At 37.5% G+C, this 21,108-nt stretch overlaps 1 protein-coding gene across 1 annotated transcript in view; it reads left to right on the plus strand.

The window, feature by feature from the left end:
* Positions 1-21,108, plus strand: part of LOC120779132 — a 201,335-nt gene that overhangs the window by 139,792 nt on the left and 40,435 nt on the right. Inside the window, exon 5 of the mRNA XM_040111339.1 lies at positions 7,118-7,251. Within this exon, the coding sequence (XP_039967273.1) occupies positions 7,118-7,251 (134 nt within the window). The remainder of the gene's footprint in view (positions 1-7,117; positions 7,252-21,108) is intronic.

Here is a 21,108-nt window from a genome sequence, read left to right on the forward strand (position 1 = left end):
TGTACTGTTATGTACTAATTCAGAATGCAAATGTCACTCATCCGCCACGTCGAGCCACTTCATTTCATTTTACTTCGCTCTACATACTTCATGTCACAGTCGGTTTTGTGTGCCACTCGCTGCAACGCTAGCTGCTTTCTGCTTTTATTTATACTCGACTTCTTTTGTTACCGGTGTTGTTGTTGTTGGCGTTGTTGCTTTTCAGTGCTGACATTTTTGTTCACACGGGCTCGCAATGACTACGTAACATACTAGCGCGCGGCACTGTGACTATGTGTAGCAACAAAAACACAAAAGACAACACAAATGCGCGCAAATGAATGTGAATGCGAATGCAACAACCACAAACGCAACAACAACACAGCATGGCAAATATAATGGCAACCAAACAAGATCAAAAGTACAAGCAAGTATTTGCGCTTGTTTTGTTTCCCCTTCATATTTCGTAGTTGTTGTTGTTGTTGTTGCTTTTGTTTAGGTTTTTATGTTTTTCTTGTTTCTGTTTTTATCTAACAATTGTGGAGTGTTGAAGTGCGTCAACGTACGCCGCTAACGATGATAACGATGACGATGATGGCGCCCTCTGCTCGCTCATTCAAACACGCACACACATACATACATACATGTAAGCACACAAGCGTCTTACACACATCTATACATGCAATCACACATTCACTGCGCCAATGACAATCGCGGCTATGGTTGATGAGTGGTGGCTGGTGGCTGATGGCGGTTATGTTGGCAGCTGCGAAGAGTGTTGTATGCCACTTAAGCATGTCAACTGCCGCTCTCTAACGGTTATATTGTCTATATATGAGACACGCTGTCTATCCATCTATCTGGTTGTCTGACTGTCTGTCCGCCTGCTTGATTGCTGCGTTGTTGTCGCGAATGCGTCGGTGTTTGTGTTGAACGTTGCTCGCTAAAGCGTTCGTTGTCTGCGCTGTCACTGCTTTGCGGCGGTATCAGCGTTGCATGCCATCCGAAATGTGATGTACAGCGCCCCAGTTCAAGTGCCATAATTGTTATGCATTTCCCTTTCTCGTGTTTGTTTAGTATTCTGCCGTCCATTGTCAACTAAAGGGAATCGCAAAGCATCTTTCTTGATGTGTTGAAAATGTATAAGGCGAGTTGGAATTTAATACAGTTTTAAGAAACTTCAAGTTTTTGAGAAAAATGATAAACTTAAATATTAATAAGAAAAAATTTGGAGGAAATGGAGTCCACCCAGTATTCTTAAAGTTTCACTAAAAAGAGAGGTGACGCGTACATATTATACATATTAACAACATATGTACTATGACTAAAAGAAAAGAGTTGTGTTATCAATATTTCCAAAGGCAATAAGGGTTTCCGAAATTAAAAAACAACACCTATCTTCTTCTTCTTCTTAATTGTCGTAGACACCGCTTACGCGATTATAGCCGAGTTAACAACAGCGCGCCCGTCGTTTCCTCTTTTCCCTACGTGGCGCCAATTGGATATTTCAAGCGAAGCCAGGTCCTTCTCCACTTGGTCTTCCACTGCGTCCTGCGGTACTGCGTCGAATACTTGCATAGCTGGCGTGTTTTCGTCCTTTCGGGCAACATGACCTAGCCAGCGTAGCCGCTGTCTTTTAATTCGCTGAACTATGTCAATTTCGTCATCGTTCTATCGAATGCGGTACGTCGACTCATCCGTTGTTTACATCGTCCAAGACTCTGCACCATATAGCAGGACGGGAATTATGAGTGACTTATAGAGTTTGGTTTTTGTTTGTCGAGAGAAGACTTTGTTTCTCAATTGCCTACTCAGTCCGAAGTAACACCTGCTGGCAAGAGTTATTCTGCGTGGATTTCTAGGCTAACATTGTTGGTGGTGTTTACGCTGGTTCCAAGATAGACGAAATTATCTACAACTTCAAAGTTATGGCTGTCAACAGTGACGTGAGTGCCAAGCGCGACGACTGTTTGTTTGATGAAAGGAGATATTTCGTCTTGCCCTCGTTCACTATCAGACCTATTTCTTTTGCTTCCTTGTCCAGCCTGGAGAAAGCAGAACTAACGGCGCGGGTGTTAAGGCCAATGATATCAATATCATCGGCATACGCCAGCAGCTGTACACTCTTATAGAAGATGGTACCTTCTCTATTTAGTTCTGCGGCTCGAACTATTTTCTCCAAAAGCAGGTTGAAAAGTCGCACGATAGGGAATCGCTTTGTCTGAAACCTTGCTTGGTATCGAACGGCTCGGAGGGGTCCTTCCCGATTCTGACGGAGCTTTTGGTGTTGCTCAACGTCAGCTTACACAGCCGTATTAGTTTTGCGGGGATACCAAATTCAGACATCGCGGCATAAAGGCAGCTCCTTTTCGTGCTGTCGAAAGCAGCTTTCAAATCGACGAAGTGGGGGTGTGTGTCGATTCTCCTTTCACGGGTCTTTTCAAGATTTGGCGCATGGTGAATATCTGGTCGGTTGTTGATTTTCCAGGTCTAAAGCCACACTGATAAGGTCCAATCAGTTTGTTGACGGTGGGCTTTAATCTTTCACACAATACGCTCGATAGAACCTTATATGCGATGTTGAGGAGGCTAATCCCACGGTAGTTGGCGCAGATTGTGGGGTCTCCTTTTTATGGATTGGCCAGAGTACACTTAAATTCCAATCGTTGGGCATGCTTTCATCCGACCATATTTTACAAAGAAGCTGATGCATGCTCCATATCAGTTCTTCGCCGCCGTGTTTGAATAGCTCGGCCGGAAATCCGTCGGCCCCTGCCGCTTTGTTGTTCTTGAGGCGAGCAATTGCTATTCGAACTTCTTCATGGTCGGGTAGTGGAATGTCTGCTCCATCGTCATCGATTGGGGAATCGGGTTCGCCTTCTCCTGGCGTTGGGCATTCACTGCCATTCAGCAGACTGGAGAAGTGTTCCCTCCATATGCTCTGGGCATCGGTGACTAGATCACCTTTGGGTATTCTACAAGAGTATGCTCCGGTATTGAAGCTATCTGTAAGCCACCGCAATTTTTCGTAGAATTTTCGAGCATTGCCCCTGTCGGCCAGCTTATCAAGCTCTTCGTACTCACGCATTTCGGCCTCTTTCTTTTTTGTCTGCAAATGCGTCTCGCTTCCCTCTTCAACTCTCGGTATTTATCCCATCCCGCAGGTGTAGTGGTCGATCATAACGTTGCGAGGTAAGCAGCCTGTTTTCTCTCCGCTGCGACACGGCACTCCTCGTCGTACCAGCTGTTCTTTTGCACTTTCCGAAAACCAATCGCTTCGGTTGCAGCTGTACGTAAGGAATTTGAAATGCCGTTCCACAGTTCCCTTATACCGAGTTGTTGACGAGTGCTCTCAGAGAGCAGGAGTGCAAGCCGAGTAGTAAATCGTTCGGCTGTCTGCTATGATTGCAGCTTCTCAGCTCAGAGGCGGATGCGAATCTTGGCTGCAACAAGGTAGTGGTCCGAATCGATGTTAGGACCTCGGAGTGCACGCACATCTAAAACACTGGATACCTATCTTCCGTCTATCACAACATGATCGATATGGTTGGTGGTTTTTCGATCCGGAGAGAGTCAGGTGGCGTGATGAATTTTGTTATGCTGGAATTTAGTACTAGAGATAACCGCATTTCGGGCCCCGGCGAAGTCGATCACCCTCGATCCATTTGCGGATGTTTCGTAGTGAAGGCTGAATTTACCGACAGTAGTGCCAATGATACCTTCTTTGCCCATACTGGCGTTAAGTCGCCAAGCGCGATTTTGATATCGAGGCGGGGGCAGCTCTGATAGGTGCACTCCAAGCGCTCTTGAAAGGCATCTTTGGTCATATCGTTCTTCTCCTCTGTCGGGGCGTGGGCGCAAATTAGCGATATGTTGAAGAACTTCGCTTTGATGCTGCGGATGCGACTTGATAATAATTTTTTTCATTGAATTACAAAATTAATAAGAAATAAAGAATTTTTCCAAAAATTGTCAAATTCCCCAACCGTTAATATCTTTTAAACGGTTGGTTTACGAAAAATCATAAGAGACCATATTTTAGAGCATTCAATTTCCTACAAAACCTAATTAACAAGATATTTTTCAAGTAGTTGGAAGCGAGATATAAATTTTCTATCTGATAATAAGAAAAATAGAAAACCGTTAGGCGGAGGACCTTCCCTGTTACAATTAAAAACTCATATTTGGAGAGGCTTTCTTCAGAGGTGTCTAGGAACCTATTTTTGCGAGTACCAATTGAAAAAAAAAATAAAAATTTTTGAATCACCCTAATGTACATACATTTACGCGCACTCAGTAGCGCGTGCGAATGACAGAGCACAACAGAAGAGCATGAACTCAATTAGTCATCTAATGCATGTATTTCCATACGAGTATATTTGTTGCTTCATAATGCCCACAACTTTAATTTTTGCTTCTATTCTCGCATTTCCATTAATTTCGTTTACTATGCCTCACTTTCATTCCAACGAAGCAATAATTATTTTTCGTTGCTGCATCTTCACACATTTCAACCAAACAGACAAAGTCGGCAAATACTACAAACATGGACTATAAATAACGGCATATTGATATTTGCGTGTATGTAACGTATGTGTGTTTGTGTGTGCTTTGCAAATATTCACACTTCAACGCCGGCTTGACAAGCCAAACAATTAAGCAAACAAAGAAGCATTTCCAATATCCGAGACACAGCTGTACGGTATTTGAATATATGTGTATGTATGTGTGTGATTGGTTGTATTTATTTGTGTGTTTAGTTAACAAATATTTTTGTTTCATTTACATTCATTTGACATGACAGCAAGTAACTACTTGAAGCTGGCACTGTGCGGTACACAAATATACCAAAGATGTCAGATACATATATAGTATCATAAATGGAAGTATTATATGTATATATGTATAATATTTATCATATACATAGGTATGTAAGTAAGTAATATGTATGTATGCGTACGAAAGGTAAATATTCATGGTTAAACACCTAAAGAATACTTAAAACGTACGAGTATACACGTATGCTGCCCTTGCTTATATACATATATTATATGTATGTGTGCGAGTGTAGATGTGCGTGTGAATCTAGAAATATTTATTTCACAGATTCTTCATTCTTATTTATTACACAAACTGTCGTATGGATATTGCGATGCAATTGAATTTATGAACTTAGTTGAACAGAAGTACATTTGTGAGTATCATCTTTATTGATAGCTGCCTTCAACATTTAAATATTTTTCATTTTATCTCGGAAAAATGGGCGACAAGAAATTTAAATATGAACTAATTTTAGATGTGAAGGCCTTTGGAGTGCTTCGATGACAAATTTCCAGAATCATACGGTCAATAGATTTCGATACACGGCTTTGAAGATGTCAGCTTACGAATCCCAACTTAATTGTAAAGATAAAATAGCGATAAAGAAAAAATTAAAAAATAATATTAAAAAATACTTTCTGAACGTAAGTCCCTTCAGCTTTTACCGCTATTATTCTCTACTAAACTCTCGCAGATTCTCAAATCTCCAATTTTCAACCTATCCTCCAAGTGTTATTTAAGCGCTCAACCTTCTTCCTTCACTCTGACAATAAGCAGCCTATAAAGTTTGTTGACTCATGGCCAATATTAACAACGGATTATGTCTGCTGACCCTGGAATATACCTTCAAATTCTACCCGGACTGACAAAACAAAGAAATTTTTGTGCATTTTAATACACATCTCGGCTTCCAAATATAGTATACTCTTTTTGAATAAATACAAAGAATGACAACGATTTATTTAATTTCCAATACACTTGTTGTAAGTCTACGCTGGACTCATGGTGCATTGTCTGAAGCGAATATTTAAGTTTTGAAAACAAAAAAAAATTCAGGGAACTAAAGCTGGCGAATACGGCGGTGACTGAGTGATGAGACTCGTTTCGTGCTTGGCCAAAAGGTCAGTTTACAATCATGCTCGAATGTGACACCTCATTCAGGCCTTTCAGAACGAATCTAACATTGACATGTTTCATGCAGATAACATTAACCAAAATGTGTTGAAGGGATCGATAAGAGGTGCTGAGGACCTCTGTTTTCTCTATGTTTTCGACATTAACAGAGATGGTTGGACGACTCGCCTGAAGCAAATTTCGATGTCTACACAATATTTACAGAATCCTCTGTGGCACTAAAATACTAGTTTCGTCATTGCATAGACTCCACACTACTGCAAATTTTCAAGGTATCCGCGAATTTATTGGAAACCAAATACATTAAGCGCACTTATTATGGAATGTTTTCATTTTTTCATGACATTATTCGTCGTCGAGTGGAAGAGCCTTTCATTGGAGCCTCATCTTCCAAGCGAACGACATGACTTAACCAGCGCATTCATTGAATTTTTATGCGCTTAACTAAGTATATCCACGTCCCCGTACAGCTTATACTCTTCATGCTTTCCACATCTTCAAGATTCATAGCTCACGCGCATGGCTCCAAAGATCTTGCGAAGAACAGTTCTCTCGAATGCCCTAAGTACCTACTCATCTCAGTGCGTTATCGCCCATGTTTCTACGCCATATACGAGTAATAGTATCGGAATATTGAGAAACTTATGGAGCGTAATTTTTGTTCGCCGAGAGAGAGGTCTGCGCTTGATCTCCAAGCTCAAATTATTTAGTGGAAACTATGCTGGCTCCGAGATATACATGCAAAATCCTTAACTTTTTCAATTGTGTAGTATAAATGTAGTAGTAGTGACATAATACAGTTCCTAAGATCTCATTCAAGTTGCGAGGAATCTTTGTATGTGGCTTCCAGTTATTTTGTCTTGTTCTCGTTGACCACAGGGCCAACCTCTCTTCGCTCTTTTGCGAGGCTGGAAAAGGTTTATCTGCTCTGTTGTTAAGACTTATGATATCAATATCGTTTGCGTACCCATTAGGGTAAGTTCAGATTAGCGGCATGTATCCAATAATAACAATAATTTAAGGCCGAAACTACAGCCATTCAATTCAGCAAACGAAATTATATATTATGACATTTGGATGCCCTTACAGCGGATAAGGGAATGTCGTTATTATTATTTCGATATCCGTCGATATTTGTCATTCAGTAATTTTATTAAAATTTCCTTTGTTCGTTTATTTGTAGAATTTCCCGAGAAGCGTCCGCAACTCTTTACCGAACACGCGCGTTATGAACCAGGCGACATCTTGCGCGCCAACTGCAGTACACCACCCTCGAGACCACGCGCCGACCTACAATTTACGCTCAACAATATACCGGTAAGTGGTGGTTTGGAAACCGCAATTCATAGACAATCTAAAGCCATCGTAAAGACCAATAACTATCATCATGCCAAACTTTTATATATATACATATATCGTAATATTGAGAAACTAGTTATCTTACTAACAAAAATATGTAGGGATTTTAACGTCGACACTATATGATGAATTTCAGGATCACTTTAAGGTGTTATTATATTATCTTGTTAGGGCTCCAAAAAAGATTTAAAAAGACCTGCTTTACAAAACCAAGATTGTCTCCCTTCTAAAACATCATGTTAGATCAAAGAAAATAAATACATACATATATAAAACTATTGTATTATATAATATATGAAGTAATTTACCTAACTACTAATCTAATAATATCCGTCAGAGACCACAAAAGCACACTTACAATGAGCATTCGTGGCGGACTCCAATTTTCACGGAAATATTAAGTTTAAATTGACACACAAGCAAACACATGACCCAACATATGTGATAAACGCAAAAGCGAGTGAGTGAGAGGGTGAGTCAACGAGCGAGATTAACTGAGTAGAAGAACGAATATGTGCATTTAATGATGGCAAATTGTGATGATGAGGCAAACATGCGGGCAAATACACACACACACATACACTTATAAAATAGCGCTTGCGGCTGTGTGTGGGCGAGTAGTTGCCTCGTGCTGCTAATTAAAACAATGAAAACAATAAAAAGCGAACTTAATTGAATGCGATTAAAATATGCTTATGGCATAATTAAGGCGAAAAGTGAGAGAGAACTTTTGTGGAGGATGAAAGGATTTGCTTTTCCGTTCCTCTCTCTTACGTTCTTCCACTCTTGATTTGCCTTAAACTTCAAGTTGGTGAATTGAACAGACACTTTAGAGATTAAGTTTTCCTTTATTTGCGAGACTTCGCTTTTACTCTTATGTATATATTTACTTATATAACATATGTATTTGCTCACATATAAATATATATAATTATATAAGCTGCTGGGCGCTTGTCTTTAGTCAGTGTAGTGTAAACATTTGCTAATTAGTTGCATATGACTATGTGAAAATAAAGATGTAGATAAACATTTTTAGTCTAAATGTGCCCAAATCCAAAATGCCTTAAAATTTCTCGGTAAAAGTTAGTCAAACTTAATAGAGGGTGGCTCGAAAGTAAATTTCAGTTTTGCAAAAAACGCAATTGAAATTAAGTTCCCACTGCCACTGGTTGCGCACTAGTGACTCTCCTCAATTGCCACTAAATGACACTACTCCACCTTGTACACGCCTGGACACACACACTTTTCCAGTGTTTGTATGTGTGTGGTTTCGTGTTCATTACAGCGTATATAATTAATTAATTTTATCAAGAGTGAAGAATGCAGCGCTCTAAGCTCATTAATTGCACATTTCAGCGCACTCAGTCGTCCATGGCGTTTTTAATTTAATATACGCCACTAATGTGATTTAAATGCGAATCAGTTAATCAAACAGATGAAAGCGAATCGATACAGGTGAATTAACTCACGCGCAAATAACTTGAAGAGTTTAGAGCTCAAACAGCTGCATGTGTATTGAATAGCCTTTGTGTAAGGGTCAATTCATAGAAATTATGGTTAAACTAGGTTAGTGTGATTAAGAATGCAGTCTGTGGCAAAATGAAGGTACATTGCTTAAGGAAAAATTTAAGAATACAAAAAATTAATAGATAAAATATGGCGATAATAATAAAAAAGGAATTATGGTCAAATTTGCTAACATCAATATAGTGAAAAATAATATTTTTGCATTGCCAATAGAGATAAATACTACAAAATGTTTCTCGATATATTATTCGTTTGAAAATTTATTGATTTGTAAATTATTTCACCTTTGATTATTCTGTAATCTCTATTAATCCAACAAATGTCAAAGTAATAGTGGTCAGTGCTTCTTATGAGGGACGTCTTCAAATGAACTTTGTTTATAACTGTTAAAATTTTGTAACTTTTTAGATTCCTTTTTTTCAGATTTTACTTATCAAAATGTACAATTTTGGATAGGAAACCACCTGGTTCGGGAACCCTTTTACTTTAAACTTAATAGGGACTATTTACTATCACTTGAAATAGCATTCTTCGGCATTTACTTTTTGAAGCTTATCTCTTTCAAATGTTGCCGCGGCTATGTTTCAGATGGTCCATCCGCTAAGCCCATTTTTCGATGAAACGTGTGATGTTTCTCTCCAAGGCGAGTATGGAAGGATTGTGCACAGAGACTTTAGATTTTAAAAATCTCCCACAGGAAAATGTGATATCACACGATATTGGTGACCAATCGACCGGCTCAAAACGTGAAATTATCTGCTTGTCGAAGTGTACTCTCAATAAATCTAGTGATTGATGCGTTGTGTGGGAAGTGGCGCCGTCAATTTCAGGCATTAAATAGTTGGTTATCTTTGTGCTATAACGATCACCATTGACGGTTAAGTTCACAGCGGTAGCATTTTTGAAGATTTTTGGGCCTGTGAAATCATCGGGTCACACCAAATTGTTGTTTTTCTGGAGGGAATGGAAGCTTTTGAATCTCTTCATCTTTTTTTTCGTCCCAAATGTGGAAATTTTCCTTGTTTACATACCCATTGAGCTAGATAATGGCCTCATCGCTGAACAAACTTTGGATCGAAAACATTGGATGTTCTTTGAACTTTTCAAGGGCTCATAGAGCGAAGCGATGTCGCTTGGGAATATCAAGCGTTTCAATTGTTGCACAAGCTGCATTTAAACGTTTTTAATTTAAGATCTCGACGTAAAATGCGCCTAGTCGTTCTATACGTCAGTCCGATTTGCTGCGAAAGGCGCCGAATCGATGCTCCACGATTTTCATGTACAATCTCAGCTACGGCTGCTATATTTTCTTCACTGCATGCTGGAAATGGTCTGTTCGGTTGAATATTATCCAATACTGAACGCTTGGTCTCAGGAATCTGGAATGCAAAAGTACAAACAGAAAACATTTACGTATTTTCAACAATAATTAAAAAATTTTAACTTATGTTGTTCTGAATAATAAGAGAAAATATTCCTTACAGAACTTTATTTTAAACAATCTGTGTGTATGATCCGATTTGCACAACTACTTCAGAGACTACACCATTGTCTTAGACAATAACTCAAATTTAGTACAGATATCTCGTCAAATGTAAAAGCTTTCCACACAAGCACTTGTTTCGACTACTCAGTTTGTATTGCAGCTATATGCTACAGTAATTCGATATCTGTGGTTCTGACAACTGAGCAGATTCTTTAAGAGAAAAGTGCGTGCTAAAGTTTCAGACACTGAGACACTGAAGGACTGATCAGTATGATTTTAATTTATTATTTTCGGCCTTGTTTTCTATACGAGTCAATCTTTGAAAAGAGAATATCGTCCTTTTTTATAGGAGATGGGCTGCATAGGACATTTTATAAGTTTCATAACCATTTTAAAGTATTTAGTCTTTGCTCAGAGGAAGCGTACCGCATTACTGGCTCTAAATATCTCTTCAAAATGGGCACCTCTCATATCTTCTTCTTCTTTACTGGCGTAGAAACCTCTCAACTCTCATATATTAATACTAAATATGTAATATACCAAATAATATTGATTTCTTATCCAAAATGATATAAACCCCGTATTCAACCATAAGGTTAGAGTATGTGAGGACGAGTTAGGTGACTATGAGCGTGGCACGATCTACTCTATATTGTCATTAAAGTGAGTGAATACCGGATATCATGTCACACAAATTCATATAGAATGATATTTAAAAGTGAATATTATTGTTTGGCATGTTCGCTCACTTTCGTGTAATAATTTTTCTCATATTTTAACGATTATTCGGGCCAACAAAATATAAAAAAAATCCATTAAGATTTTATCCTAACTATCGGACATTACGACCGTTTGTTACATGGGTAAAACATTTTGAGTAAATCGTAAAAATAGAAATGAGAACAAGATTATCACTTTATTAGTCGCAATCTTGGAGGATTATTTACTAAACTATAATGAAAATCCTGCGATAACGGTTAATAATCAGGGTTAGAGAAAGGAACTACATTGTTAAAAAATTTGTGTACCATTACATTTTGAGTGAATTAATTATACACTTATATAAAATATTAAAAACTTAACCACCAAAAAACCGGGTCAAAGAGCGGAAAAGCCAATATTTTCGCTGTAATTTTGCCGCAGTCTAATCTATAATGCCTCAAAATACATGCACACACACACACGACAATCCAACACTCTCAAGCTTACAGAGAAGCAGTCATTCATTGCTTTTATCCAACTTAAGAGACAATCTTTTTGTGATTTAACAACATCAAGTCTAATGATGAGCGCTATAAAATAGTAGCGAGCGACTAAAATGTACATATAACACATACATACTATATGTATATGGCATACAAGTCACATACATATCAACATATGTATAATGGTGCATGGAAGATGGTGCGTGCCTTTATCGCGGCAAAGTCACAGTTGCTTGCGCCAGCAAAGGGATCAACGGCGCTCCAACCGCTTCAATGCCATGTTTTACTCCCAAAGCGAATATAAGCGCGCGCACACAAAGTCCGACACATACACACATACAAAGCAATGCTTGCAACTACACATCTATCTACGTATGAGTGTGTTGGAGTATATGTGTGTGTGTGTGCGCGCTTTATGTTATAACGATTTCACTTTTGTTTTACGCTTTCAAAGTTGGCGTTGATTTATTACCGTTGGTTTGAGTGGTAAAATAATTTTTGACGTCACATGGAAAATTAAAGCAGTTTGCCAAATGTGTAACGGTAAGGGGGGCGCACGAAGGAGTATACAACTTGCCGCGAAATGATAGGAAAGTTGTAATATTTTGAGCCACTTAAGTGTGGGTGTAACTCAAGACAGAAGAAAGCATAAGTCAAAGCCCAGCACAGAAGGGTAGAGTGAAGCATAACTGTAAGAAAAAGATGCAGTAAAGATTTGTGTGAGGGTCGAAGACACTAAAGCGAGGAAGAAGCAGCGAAGAAGATGTGGCTGAGGCAAACAATCATCAGCTACTTATTTCGCAAATCATCAGCAAGATGAAATGCCAGACTCGACGTATTCATTTGTTTTAGAAACTACCACTACTACTACATATATCCATACTATGTATGGAACCAACACACACACACGTTGAATAATTTTGTTATATCAGTGCTGCTTGGCGAGTTATAACATTTTGAGTATACATGCATGGCAGCTACTAAGTTTCTATACGAATTTGTTATTGTAATAGCAAAATTATATAATATACACACTCACACACACAAATGCCCACATTCGTGGCAAAGTGTGTCAGTACAACATCATCTTATGAATGCTGAAATTATTATTCCACTTGAGTCGTTCCCTTAAGAGTCGCTTGGCCCCTAAGCGCTTGTAGCGCCAACCACCCCACCTTCCTCAGCGACTTGCGTTTGCTGCTGCTTGCCTTTATTTTGACAGTTGACAAATGACATTTCATTTGCACATTCTTAACCAGCTGACCTCACATGTAATTCTGCGCTCTGCTCTTATTTTAACACTTTCCCATGCATTTCGCTTATTTTATTATTTTCGTTTCAACTTATTTCCTATTTTTTTGTCAGAGTTTTTCTTTGCCTTTTCTACTTTGACGCCTTGCTGCCTTGAAGCTTGTGGTGTGTGCATGCATTCATGTTTGTGTGTGCGTTTATGCCGCTGTGCGTTCATTTCAAAGGTAGCAGTGGACGCCAAGAACACTTTTGGACACAGCTGCGTGACCAGCTACTGTGAATTTAAGTGTTCTGGAGGTTACTAGAGGATGGTGTAAGTATTCTTCGCAATTTCAAGGTGTCAATTACTATAATGTAAGAAAACGAAAACCTGAAAGAGAAGAGAAGACTAGTTACGGTTTATACTTTCAAAGATCTTGCTACAGAGTATAATAGGATCTGCAAGAGCTTCATAGGAGCCGGTACTAAAATTGGACAATGAGAGTGACAGCGCTCATCTTAGAGGAAATCATATGTCTCAGGAACTACTTGTTCAATTTCATTCAAATTTGTGTGTCTTGATGTACTCATGTTACATTGCAAGAATTGCCAAAATTGGACAACAACCATGACTACTTCCCATAAATCAAAAACTTTTATTTAATATCAATACTTCACTGAATTTATTAAAAAAACAACAAAAATAATGTCATGTCCGAAAATAGTCGAAATCTGACCAAAACTATTCAAGACTCCAGATACCAAATATGTAGAATTTAGCGCTTATAGCAGAATAAAATTATACATTATTCGAATATAGAGGAATTCTTACTGTACTCTTTTCTAGAGAATGTTTAAATCGAGTCAATACGTTTTCTATGCCCCACACCAAATATAAGAATTTCAAACTTCTAGTCAACATGTGAATTAATTTAATGAAATTGAAAGAGCGTTATTCTCTGGTTATAATACATAAGTTCTGATTCCAAAAATGGATGAAATACTCAGTATTAACCATATTGATCGAAGAAAGTCAATAAGTTATTTTAGCAAAATTTAGAGAATGTATGATAGTGAATACACTAAAGCTTTATTCTAACATCAATATTCAAAATATGAAAAAATTGCCTGACAATGATTCAAGAAAAATGGGAGAGTATAGAATGTTCGATAATATCCGAACGTTGCTCTTCCTAAATGTTTTCATTGTATTATTTTTTTGCTAATAGCCTTATTAAGTTTGCCGATATGTATGATTTTTATTAGTTTCCAATCAATAAGTGTGACTTAATAAGAATTTTATAACTCCCAAATAGCACTTTACCCCAACTTTAAGAACAGGGTTCCAGTGTTAAGTTGAAATCTTCATCATTTTCTAGGAAATGCAATCTTCACTAAATCAAATTATAGAATGAACACAGAAATGGTACAATACTTTAACCGAGTTGAAGTCCATCCATACAAACTTCACTAACAAAAGTTCTACGTACATCCCTTTACATATTGGAAATAAAGTAATCCCGTACTCCACCACCAAATGGTATGACGTTGAGTGCAAAGTTGAATTGGAAGGAGCATATACAAAAAAAAGTTTCAGAACTAAAACCAAAATACCATAAAATAAACTGGTTGATCGACAAGAAATCGCCCTTAACAACATCAAATAAAATCCTAGTCTACAATCAAACTTTCAAACTTATTTGGACATGTGGAATTCAACCACGGGGATGCGGTAATTCAATAACGGGGCAGTTATACATCGAAGCGGTGCAAAGATTCCAAAAGAAAGTTCTGCGAAAAATTGCAAGGCCCCGCGGTACATACGACATTCAGATCTATATCGCGATCTCCCCGCATAAAAATGGTTTGAAAAGTCATTCACGAAACGGCATCAAAACATGCTACACGGTTACAAAATCACGTAAACGTTGAAGCCCGACAACTGGGAGAGACTAGTAGCAGCAGGCGCAGACTGAAAAGAACAACTTTTCATGATCAACTAAGAATCTAAAAAAATAACATATATCATTATATCATATCGAGATTTCATTATCCGTCAATTACATATTTTTCAAATACCGTATTTGTGTAAAGTTTTATTCCGCTATCATCATTGGTTCCTAATGTATATATTATACAGAGAAGGCATCAGATGGAATTCAAAATAGCGCTATGTTGGAAGAAGGCGTGGTTGTGAACCGATTTCACCTATATTTCGTACCTGTCATCAGGGTGTTAAGAAAATATTATATACCGAATTTCATTGAAATCGGTTGAGTAGTTCCTGAGATATGGTTTTTGGTCCATAAGTGGGCGAGGCCACGCGCATTTTCAATTTTTAAAAAGGCCTGGGTGCAGCTTCCTTCTGCAATTCCTTCCGTAAAATTTAGTGTTTCTGACGTTTTTTGTTAGTCGGTTAACGCACTTTTAGTGATTTTCAACATAACCTTTGTATGGGAGGTGGGCGTGGTTATTATCCGATATCTTCCATTTTTGCACTGTATATGGAAATGCCTGAAGGAAACGATTCTATAGAGTTTGGTTGACATAGCTATAGTAGTTTCCGAGATATGTACAAAAAACTTAGTAGGGGGCGGGGCCACGCCCATTTTTCCAAAAATTCAAAGTCAAATTTCACTTTAATAGCTTTATTTATGGCTTAGTTATGACACTTTATATGTTTTCGGCTTTTGCCATTTTGTGGGCGTGGCAGTGGGCCGATTTTGCCCATCTTCGAGCTTAACCTTCTTATGGAGCCAAGAAATACGTGTGCGAAGTTTGATCATGATATCTCAATTTTTACTCAAGTTACAGCTTGTACGGACGGACGGACGGACAGACAGACATCCGGATTTCAGCTCTACTCGTCACCCTGATCACTTTACACTTACAAACAACCGTTATGTGAACAAAACTAGATATAATACTCTCCTTAGCAACTTTGTTGCGAGAGTATAAAAACGCAAAAGCAGTGTTCACTTTTAAATTTCACTGAGATGTGTCCATAAAAAGTATTCGTAAAATTTGTAATGTAAGTTTGGAGGCATAATAGTAGATTTTAGTCCGTGATCCACTTCCACTAGCTCTGAGAGAGGCTCAGAGAGTTTATTTATTTTCGCTATGTGAAAAGTTTCTTAATAAAAAGAGATTAATGCAATAATACCACTCCACAACCTAATAATAATATCTCGAAATTATTTAGTATGGAACAAAAATGCTCCATAAATAACGAGAATACTTCAACAACATACATTTTTTCAAACAGCTGTCAAATATATTAAAGCGGAAAACCCTTTTTTATTTCTAAAATAGAACACTGACTGCTTGTTGAAATTATTTGCTAATTTGTCGAAAATGCTAATATTTCCTTGAGCGGCACTTAAGGTCACTAAAGTCAATATCGACGTAAAATCAACAACGGTTTGGGAAATGAAGCAACAACACATGCCAAATGAACTTTAAACTGTGAATATTTGCCGAAAATAGTCGACAAGCCTTGGACAATTGACCAGGGAGGCAATGTTACTGCGCCCCTTCCGCTTATCGCTCGACAAGCCCCTAAACTGTTTTGTCCTGGCGCTTATTCAACTTGAAGCGCAAAAGACTGTCTTCATGTGGCCGAAACAAACGAAAATTTGCATAATTTATTTGGACAGCATTGGGACATAACACGTTCTATTCCTTGTAGGCAAAGGCGAAGGCTGCGCCCAAAAATGTTAAAAGGGACCGAGAATATGCCTAAATGCGACACACACACGCCTGATATTTTTTGCAACAAGCCCGCCATTAGTTTCAATGTGTAATCTTATTTGCGAGTTTCCTTTTGCATATTCGCCCATTTTATCCTCGTGTTATTTCTTTTATTCTATTCCTTAATATTACCGTTTTTTTTCTTTTGAGACGACCAAATGGCAGAGCGTGTCTGAGCCTTTGCCATTGCTGGGAGATAAAAAGATTTCTGTTTGATGCTGTGCAATAATACAAAACCACATGCAAATTTGTCAAGTGTCGTGGGGAGCGGAAACGGAACGGATGTTCGAAATTATGTGCTCACGCACAAGCACATACACATACAAACACACAGTGATGTATTTTACTTCAGCCAAGGCAAGTAGGTTAGGCGTGCGAGTAAAAGACATGCAAAAGTGACATCTTTGAGGCATGTTGCATGTAGACATAATGCCGGCGGCGTGTAATATAAATGACTGACCACATTGGGTAGCAAGAAAAAAGGCAACACACAAAAAACGTACAACAAAAATTACAAAAAAACAGTCGACAATTCGTTGAACGACCGTGTCGAATTCTGTCTATTAATATTAGCTTTCTCTTTCCCAGTTTTTTTCTTTGAAGTGTCGGACATTTCTTGCGGCATATTTTGCGAGCGAAATTCAAGAAGTGGCGCAAATAAAATGTAAAGAATTTAAATTTCTGGAACTGAGTAGTGAAAATCAGTTTGTTTGAATATTTAATGAAAGAGGCTGTAAATTTGAGAATAACATAGAGATTGTCTTGCAGAAAATGTAAAAATACTTCTCATGTTTATAATGAAGTAAATTTGACTTAAAGCTTTATTTTTCATAAATGGCGGGTAATGAAAAGTAAGGGTCGATTTTTCTACTATATTTTGTACTTTGTCGATTGTTTTAAACATTTTTAACATTACGTATTAGAAATTTTCAATTTTCTCTTTAATAATATGATAGCAAGATACTTAGGAAATATTCGTGACAGATTTCAAGTAACCCTACCGATTAGAACTTGATAAACCGTGACAACAGTATCGAAAAAAGCAGTTTCGAGAGAAACGCGCATAAATTTCGTCGCCGTAGTTGCCACGACACTAAACTGCCTATAACTATGAAAATAGTTCGAATTTTTAAAAATTCGTCCAGGGAGATGTTTTTCAATATATAAGCTCTGGTCTATAGTGCAAAGGCCTTCGAAAATGAAAAAAAAAGTAAGCAATTAATTCATAGCAGAATGAAACCCATCGGAAACAAAAGATAAAAAACCAAAATAAACAGATAAAGAACTTTGCAACCTTCACGTATATAAGGCTTATTAATTACTTGGGGTCTCTAGCGACTATTTACCAAATTTTTTGATTTTGCATTGACGGGCGGACGAACGAACAGATAGATAGTCAGACGGACTTCAACTCGTCTCGCCATCCTATCTCACTTAATTTTAGGTTATACGTGCAAACATAAGGTAAACAAAACTGAAGTACAATAGTGTTGCAATAGTATAAAATATAAATATATAAATTTACTGGCGATCTGAATTAGGGAAAAGGAAGAATGCCATGGCTATTTTTAAGGGTTAAAAACTAGTTATGACTATTTTGGGCAAAACTACGAGTCATATAGAAAAAATCCATATGACGATATTAGGTAACAAGAAGATCTACAACTTTTTTATATAAATTTTATTCACATAACCTCAAAATTTAAGTGATAAATTCAAATAACCCAGTATATTTATTTTTAACTTGAACGAAAGATTTTTTTCATGAAATTTGGTGTAAACGTAACTTGTTATGTCCCAAAGACACCGTTAATTTTGTCTGCTTAAAACTGTATTTCGACTTAAATTCAACAAAATGCGGAATATTCAATGAATTACTCTGAACTAAGCATGTCAGGTTTTTTTAAGTCAGCACGCTTTCTCTTTGTTTCTAATGTTCTATAAAAATGCAAGCAAAGGCCCTGTCAAACCAACAATATCATCTTAAGCAAGTCTCTACTCCAAATATTCTTAATTTTTATTCAATCAACCCCGACCTCTGGATATAAACAATTAGTACTTAGCAATTCAATATACCTAGAGCGGCTTTAAGTACATATACAATCTGTTTAGCTGATCTCAGAACGGTAAAATCTTATGAAAAAGTAACTTAGTTAAAAGTTTTAAGAAATATTATCTATTGGTCTGCAACAAGTTTACGCGCTTCCATATGAATCACTTGATGTTTCTTCGTAGATTTGTCTAATTTATTGCAAAGGTCAGGATTAGTTGGGTCATAATATTTTAATCTTTTGAAACACATATTGTGAAAACAAATTAACATTAACTATTGACATCATTTATTGATCTCTTTTTAAAATGTTATCAAGGACTCCTGTTATGAGATATATACATATATACTATATCACTGGGAGTCTTATAAAGGCCTAGATGCATCGTGTTTTAAGTTCGGTTGGCAACATCCAAAGAAAAAAAGCAATTTTATGATATTACATCTTGTTTTCACCATGATTTGGGTCTAATTCTCTAAGAAAATTCCTTGATTTCCTTTCCTCAAATAGTTGTTAAAATATGATGGACTAATTCAAAATTAAATTCTAGACTTTTCTAAACCGATACAAATTTAACTTCTGATAACTTTAATTTGGCGAGTTGCCAGAAGCAGGAACGTTTTTCTTTAAAAGTAAGTGTTTTTTCAATGATAATAATGTGAAGCCCGGTATCCCAGCCGTTTTAGTTCGGGTCTGTCACACGAAGTCATTAAATTGTCGGAAGCAGCCTAAGTCTTCTGAACATCTCACTATATTCGTTCAAGTTAATGGATAATTAAGAATTGAACTTTGAGGACAACTCAAGTCATTCTTTGGATACAGCTATTTTCCAGAAACTAAAAGTGCAAGCGATTAGAGTTAGCGAACTCCATTCTTCTGTCCTGCCAACATTTAACTCCTAAATTAAAGTTAGAAACTTGGTTTCTTAAAATATTATTATTAGCTATTACTTTGCCGAAGCCTTCTTTAATAAAGACCGCTTCAGAGGTGTGACCGAAGTCTAAATTCCAAGAGTTAATGATGCTGATTTGTTTTTCAGCATGTGATAAATCTCTTCTACTCTATAGCACAGGCTATGCCATCAAAAAGTAAAAAAATCCAGATTAAAGAAAATTACCTCCAACCACACAAAAGCATCGCTTAATAACCTAAGCAGATACATCAAAGCGCGAGAATGCGTGACAGACCCGAAGTAAACCCACACATATGCACACACACTTACCTAAAAGCACACACACGTATACCCAAGTTTATATATTTATGTATTAGGATGAAGAAAGTTGGCAAATTATTGCATGTACACCCTATAAAAATTTATGAGGCGTTTAATAAGGTTTCTGCATTGCATGCCGCAAACTACTCCATATATGCCACACCAAACTGAAACATCAAAACGGGCGAAGCGCCCACAGCCAACAACCACACACAGTACAGTTACATAGAGTGATGGAAAAGTGTTTGTGTGTAATGTAGTGTGGGGTATATAGATATCTGCGCGGCCAAGTAATTTGCAGAAACAAGAAGATGCTGCAGCAAACGGCGGCGCGCAAGACACCCAACGTTTTGTGTCAAATTGAAAGTGTTGCCATAAATTCATTTAAAAACGATGGGGACAAAAGTTTATTTTATGTTGTGCAAGAGCAAATTACTTTCTTTCACGCTTTATATGCGCCTTAAATGTGTGACGGACAAGCAGGCCGTCAGCGTATTGTGTGTGTGAGTACACAAAGGATGCTTCCTTAACGAAAGGGATACGGCGAATGCCATTCTTGGCAGCCTCGGGGCAATCACATTTTCCCTTTCGGCAATGGCTGCAGAGTAATCGCATTGCTTTATGGCGTCATTGCCCGTGGTAAATTGGTTAGATTTACTTTGTTATAATTTAGGTTGTAAATATGTTTCGCTTTACAACAATGTACAGCGCATAAAGTTCTTTTCAATAGGTGTGAGTCTGCACAATGTTTATTTGAAGCTTTTAGCAACAACACCAAAAATTTATGCTTTATAGTATAAAATGGATTTCCTTGGAGTCGCGTGGGCAGGAAAGGATATTTAATTTTGTATTTAAAAGCAGTGAGAACCCAAAAAACCGCAAACTTTTTATTTTTAGTAACTACTACACACCATATATATACATACATACTCGTATGTACACACTTAATTAACGCACCAATTAAAAACCGACGTAAGCGCACCGAAGCATTTAACTACCGCCCGTCTAAAGCAAACTTTAATTTAAGTAAAGCCAAAACCAACAAAAAGTATTTAAATAAAAATTCAACACTGCAGTGGCAAGCATCTATCTTTTCCAGCGGTAAGCGGTAAGCATCCTTCTTCACCACAACTCTACTCCAATTTCTCTTAGCCAAAGTGTGGTCCAGCAAGAAAAAAGATATCTTCGAAATAATAATTGTTGCCAAAGTCGTCTTTCTTTTATGTGCATGCTTCCATTTTACTCTTCACTCGCTCTTTCTATTTTATTTGCCTCACTTGGACCATTTGGATTTCATTAAGATTTCCCCTGTTGGCCAATTATGCAAAGTTTTGGCAATTTTCACCATACTTT

Source organism: Bactrocera tryoni, chromosome 1 (assembly GCF_016617805.1).
Source record: "Bactrocera tryoni isolate S06 chromosome 1, CSIRO_BtryS06_freeze2, whole genome shotgun sequence".
Taxonomy (NCBI): Eukaryota; Metazoa; Arthropoda; class Insecta; order Diptera; family Tephritidae; genus Bactrocera; species Bactrocera tryoni.